At 50.5% G+C, this 6,378-nt stretch overlaps 1 protein-coding gene across 1 annotated transcript in view; it reads left to right on the top strand.

The window, feature by feature from the left end:
• The window catches only part of NOS1AP (nitric oxide synthase 1 adaptor protein), a gene marked incomplete at both ends in the record, with an annotated part of 25,505 nt that overhangs the window by 15,997 nt on the left and 3,130 nt on the right, over positions 1-6,378 (top strand). The window contains 2 exons of the mRNA XM_010168468.1: positions 5,651-5,743; positions 6,273-6,346. Coding sequence (XP_010166770.1) covers positions 5,651-5,743; positions 6,273-6,346 — 167 coding nt within the window. The remainder of the gene's footprint in view (positions 1-5,650; positions 5,744-6,272; positions 6,347-6,378) is intronic.

The following is a 6,378-nucleotide window of genomic DNA, read 5'->3' as shown; positions in this document are numbered from 1 at the left end:
GGGAGAGGATGGAAGGGGACATCATTTAGGGGAACTTCCTTTAAAAAATTTCCTGTTTATTTGTATTCTGCTAGCACAATCTGACCGTATAGCATTCCCAGTACCTTCCCTTACTGGAGAGTGCTAGTGGGCAGATGTAAATCTGTACCTGCTGCGCTTTAGATGGGCAGGAATTAAATGAGGGCATTTTTATTCCGGTTAATCTTTTTCAGATGCTTGTGGATGGGGGGGGGATGAGGAATCTAGGAAGACATCATCTCCCTGCTCTAGCTAACCTAGCATGCCGTGCGTGGTTACAAGTTTTCTTACACTTTTGCCATGTAGGAACAGTGTGACAGGGACGAATAAGCAGTTTCTAAAGCTGCTGAGTTTCCCCCTGCTTTTCACACATACCCACCGCGCTCAGATTCATACATAAATTTCCTCTAAGCTGACAGGGTTACATACACTCTCTATTAAGCAGCATATGTTACTCTGTTCACTAGAAAGGGCAGCTTTAATACTCTGCCAGTAGGAATGTGTCGCGCAAGGATGCGTACACCAGCTGGCATTATTTTCCATCTGAAGTTATTTGAATAGCGAACTCTGCATACAAGACAGATGTTGTGAGTAGACTCCCACTAACCTGGGGTCAAAGGTAAGGCCCTCATGTTCTAACAAAACAGATGTTTCTTTTCTAATTGAGATGATGAATATATATATATTTATTTTTTTTTTGTGGGCAGTGTAAAATTAAGAGATAATCTTTTTTCACTAATTAGCTGGTTGGAGTTTACAAATGATCTAATACTTCTTTTTCATTAGTAAGACCACTTTCTTTTTTTCCTTAAATACTTTTATTTTTAAACTTTGGCATATCTGAAATGTCCCTTTTCAATCTTTGCTTAAAAATTTTAGTAGAGTGCTTAGAGCTTCAGATGGACACTGAGAGTGGAGCTGTGCAAGTCCAGGTTTCTCTGCTCTTTCAATATTCTGTGCATTGCTCCAAAAATTTCTTGTCTATCTTCTGGGATTACCACATTGCTGTAGCCAATAATTAATAGAATTAACACAAACTTGTAGTATTATTATAGATATTTAAAGATCCAGAATCGTGCCCAAAATGGACATACTACCTGGGTTGAAGGCCAAGAAAGCTCATCTGACCATTGTGTAATTAGTTATAAGTGATACAGTGAAATGCTATGTGGTGTGAAACCAAAAGGGATCACGGGGAAGTTGCACAAATCCTCTTTCCTTCCTTGATTCCAAGCTGGATAATTATTGTTGTATCCCTTCTTTATTAAACAGCAGGCTGTGATTCAAGTCTCCAAACCAGAGATATTGGTAGCTGAATTCCCTCAAGGGAGATAAATGTCGTTATTGTCCTGAAGCAATCACCTAAAATCAGAATTCAGTATCCAGAGAGCGTGGGGTGAATTGCTGCTGCCCAGCTCCCTGCACCCGGATCCCGAGGCTCTCCTATTGCTCCTCTTGCAATGCACAGCGAAGCTCCTCTGGAACATCCCCATCCCCTCCCAGCAGCAGAGCAGGTCCCACGCTGGTGGCTTTGAGAAACCCCACTTTTGCTTTGTGACATGCTCAGTTTTGTATCGGCTCAGTGAAAGCAGTGGTGGTGTGATTTTAGCGTGCCTTTGGGGATGCAGGGTGTATTGCCAGCAATTGGCATTGGTCCAACATCCCTGGAAACATGCAGGTTTTCTTCTCCTCCAGTTCAGCCAGTGCCCATGGGTTTTGAATGCAGCAGCAGTTGCTGTGGCTGTGCAGATGGTCTCAGAGACCCTTCAGTGACATTTCCCACTCCACCATCACCTCTGCTCTCCTCCCAGCAACAGGGAAAGCCAAAACCCTTAAGGCTTTGCATCTCTTAAGCTTTCTCTCTCCATTTCACAGAATCACAGAATTGCCCAGATTGGAAAAGACCTTTAAGATCATCGAATCCAATCATGAACCCAACACTGACAAGTCCCCGACTAACCCATGTCCCTCAGCACTATGTCTACACGACTCTTCAGTCCCTCCAGGGATGGGGACTCCACCACTGCCCTGGGCAACCCCTTCCAATGCCTGAGAACCCTTTCAGCAAAGAAATTCTTCCTCACATCCAATCTCAACTGCCCTTGGTACAACTTGAGCCCATTTCCTCTTGTCCTGTCACTTGTTCCTTGGTTGAACAGACTGACCCCCACCTCTCTACACCCTCCTTTCAGGTAGTTGTAGAGAGAGATTTCACAGCTGAAGGAGGGACGTTGACAAATGTGGGCAGTCTTGGCAGATCTCCATGCCCAGAGCTGACAGAGCTGTGGTCAAGAATAGCTCCAAGCTCTCTCCTGATCAGTTATATGGCAGAGGTTTCCCATTGCCCTGTTACTAAAGAGGCATGCTGGGCAGATGTTAGTGCAGGGCCAGCAACCCCTCTGGGGCTGGGGAGAGCTGGGGTGCACGCAGGGTCCCCAGCCTAGCCCCGAGCGCTATACCTGGGCAGGTGTCTCTCCTGGTGCCTTGAGCTGACTGTGAGCATCAGTCATTGCAAGGGCTCGCAGCAAGATCTGCCTTTCTCCTGCTGTAGCCAATACACAACCAGCTGTGAGCCAGCGGTGCTGTCCCTGTGCAGGGGGCACCGAGGGGGCTGGTGGTGGGCGGCTGCTGCTGATTTGAACTGCTGCACCATGAACTGGGAGGTCTGAGCACAGATTCTGCCCTGTGCAGTTTTGGGTTCATCCTCTACAGTTTCTTTGGCTCAAATCTTGCTTGAAGGAACTGCACACACCTAATGCTTCCTTTAACCTTAGCCTTGGGGTGACATCTCTCTGGTTTGCTGAATTAGCCTTGTGTAGGAGGCAGAGCAGATTGCTGTAAGCAGGGGTGAAGCAGCACACGAAGGGTGTTGGTGGCCCTGCTGGGCTCTGCGCAGCAGTACCTACTCCCTCTTGCTTTGGTCTGGTGCCCTTCTCTCCCAGGTGCTTTTCCTCCTTTCTTGCACCTATTTACCCAAACTCAGATTTCAAAGCTCCTCAAAATCAGCCATGTATCTCCTGGCCCGTGGGAATCGATGTTCCTGCCCCGCGCAGCCCAGGGATGCATGCGAGAGGCGGCTGGGCTGAGATGCTGTTATACTGAATCCTCTTCCTCACTAATTTGTTATTAAATTATGGTTAGTGTTTCATTGAAGCCCCAGTAGGCATAAGTTCATTAGTGTTTTACTGGCTAGAGCTGCACTTTGTTGCATGGGTAATGTATCCCAAAAAGCATCTGTGGTTGTTGGAGTGATTGTGCTAACGAGCTCTGGTTGGGGCAAGAGTTCTCTAAGCGCGTGGCTCGGACTTGTAAAGGAGCTTGGCTCTCGCCTCAGCGTCAGGATAAAGGCCTGGATTTATGCAGAGGCTTAACAAATCTGGCTGGTCAGCCCTTCTGAGAATTCAACTTCTTTGATCCCATCAGTTCTGGCTGGAGTTTTGCCGTGAGCCATCAGCACAAGGGGACTTTGGCTTTGGTATGGCAGAGGGAAACCAGCTTTCCCCATGGTGCTCCCCTCTGCCAGGCTTGGGGCAAGCATGGGCAGAATCCCCTGCCTGCAGCCAGGGATCACAGGAGCCTCTCCAAGGAGCTCTGCGTTGATTCTCTCCTTGTAACATATGCCGGGGCTGGGTAGCATCTTTGCTGAAATGTCCTGGCCTGTCTTCACTGCTGTCCTGGGGCTGTTACTCACCCAAAAACCGGGATAAAAATAGTCTCTCTAACCCTGAGATATTTTTCAGGGTTGCTATCTCTTCCAAGCCCACTTTAATTAGCACTTGAGGTGGCCCAGAATAGAAACCCCACAGCTCCAGCAGCTCAGAAATGCAACTTGATATTTATAATCAGTGATCGTTAGGACCAATAAATCAGGTTGCAGCTCCGGAAGGTGCTGTGCAGTCGCTCTGGGTGTTGTGAAGAGCATCCAGCTCAGCCCATGGCCCCTGGAAAAAACGCACGCAGAGCTTCAGAAGGTGCTGGGTTAATTACTCCAAGGTAGCCAGGCTGGAGCTCAGCTTTTCAAGGCTAAATCAAGCTATTTCTTTAGTGTTAGTTCCCAGCCACACTGTGGGGATCTCGGTACTGGGCAAGGCACAGAGAGGGGGCTCTTGGATGCAATTTCATCTCTGCTTGTAACAATGGGGAAGGGGAATGTGAGAGATGAGACTTGGAAACCCACCCAGGTGGGCTTTCTGGTGAGGGACTGTGGTGGGACCCTTCTGCATGAGGAGTAAGCCCTGCAAGCAGCATGTGGGTATGTGCTGGGGATTTTCGGGCTGGCTTGTAGCCATGGTGGGAGCCTGAGCTCTGCTTTCTCCAGCCCATCACCATGGCTTCAGCCCTGGAGCAGGTGGGCTTGCACAGCTTGCCTGGTCTGTGCATTGAGGAGATCAGAGCTGCGTTCCCCCCCAGCTGTTTTCTGAGTCATCTGTATCTCCAATCCCCGTCGATGACTTTAAAATGGCTTTGAGGAATTGTATTCTCAGGTCTTTTTATCATTCGATCATAGGACAGGGCCAGCAGCTTTTCCTGCCTGCTGGCTCTGGCTGCCAAAGTTAATACATCACGCAATGCAATGCTGGAAATGTCATACGGAGGCTTGGCACGGACCAGAGGCAGAGCTTTGCATCGGGGCGCCTGCCCCGTGCTCCCTCTGCAGAGACACTGCCGAAATAATGAGAGGATTAATTAAATTCCTCATCCTCAGGCATGCAGGGCTGGATGTGGGGCTTTTCTGCTGCTGGGCAAGTGCGGAGGGTCTGTCCCCAGGGCTGTGCACAGCACCCCTGCCTGTGGGACCAGCACACTGGGTCCCTGACGTGGGTGCACCCATGGTAGACTGGTTATGGGACTCTCCAGAAGTCCCACAGCAGGAGGTTGCTCAGCCTAAATGTCTTACTTAGCCTGTTCCCTGCCAGCCCTCTCCCCGCTTGCAAGACTCTAAATGCAAAAGTCGCTGGATCTTGGGAATCTCATTCTCTCCCAGGGGCTGGGCCAGAGCTTTGTGTTTAGTCACTGATCTTTAAAAGTTCCTGTTGGGTATTTTTCCTGTCCAGTGACTTCTAATTGAAGTGGGTAATTGCATTATCGCATCTCCCCTGGAGAGGTTCACAGAGTCTCAGCAATCATGTTCAGTGTTATACCGAGGTCCTAAAAACCCCACTCAAAATGAGGTTTCTCTCACCAGAGCTCAGCAATGGCCACAAGTCAACAGGGCAAACCCGGCCAGGCTGCAGAGCCTGAGGTCTGGCAGGGCTGGGAGGTGATGGTCCCTCTCTAGAGAGGTACAGCCTTCATAGGGGCAGAGCAGGTGCCTTTGAAACACCAGTTAACATTCCCAGCAGCATCCTGGGCTGAGCAAAGCGTTATCCCCATCCAGTGGCTGTATTGCTTTGAGGTGTGCCCCTCCAGATCCTGGGCATGGGGGCATTGTGAGGCAGAAAGCCCCCCTGTCCTGTCCTAGCATGGCTGCACAGGCTGATGTGGAGATGTGCCTGCATTTGGGGAGGCACCGGGGGTCAGGGAAATCTTTCCTTGCCCCTCTTGCCTCTTCCCATCGGAGCCCCTTCAGCCCTCCCTGGGCTTTTCCTGGCACAGGAAAGCTAATTCAGGTGTTTTCTTCTGTCCCCTGCAGTATGAGTTTAAAGCCAAGAACATCAAGAAGAAGAAAGTGAGCCTCATCGTGTCAGTGGATGGCGTGAAGGTCATTCTGAAGAAGAAGAAGAAGGTAGGCAGCCCCAGTCCCTGTGGCAGTGGGAGCCCTCCCCTCGTGGTGCAGGGACCTGCAGGGTTCTTGAATTTCGGAGGAGCTCTGGTGGGCTGGGAGGTCTGGGATCAGCCATGGATGAGCTGTGTTCCTGCAGCATGACAGAGCCAGTCCTGATGCGGGCGTAGAAGGGGCTGGGGGGTGGTGTGGGACAACACCGGCCCCAGCAGGATCTGGCCTTTGGCAAAGGGTTGCAGGGGAGCTGTGACCAGTGCTTCCCAGGTCTGTCCCTGGACTGTGTCTGCCCTGTGGGCTGGGAGGTCTGGGATCAGCCATGGATGAGCTGTGTTCCTGCAGCATGACAGAGCCAGTCCTGATGCGGGCGTAGAAGGGGCTGGGGGGTGGTGTGGGACAACACCGGCCCCAGCAGGATCTGGCCTTTGGCAAAGGGTTGCAGGGGAGCTGTGACCAGTGCTTCCCAGGTCTGTCCCTGGACTGTGTCTGCCCTGTTCTTGATCTCAAGGGCAGCATCTGACGTACTCATTTTCAGCTTCTTTTGTTGCAGAAAAAAGAGTGGGCCTGGGACGAGAACAAAATGCTCGTCATGCACGATCCCATCTACAGGTAAACCTGCCCGCTGAAGGGACAGAGGCTGG

Source organism: Antrostomus carolinensis, unplaced genomic scaffold (assembly GCF_000700745.2).
Source record: "Antrostomus carolinensis isolate BGI_N321 unplaced genomic scaffold, ASM70074v2 scaffold12045, whole genome shotgun sequence".
Taxonomy (NCBI): Eukaryota; Metazoa; Chordata; class Aves; order Caprimulgiformes; family Caprimulgidae; genus Antrostomus; species Antrostomus carolinensis.
This window is presented reverse-complemented; position numbering and strand designations above follow the sequence as displayed.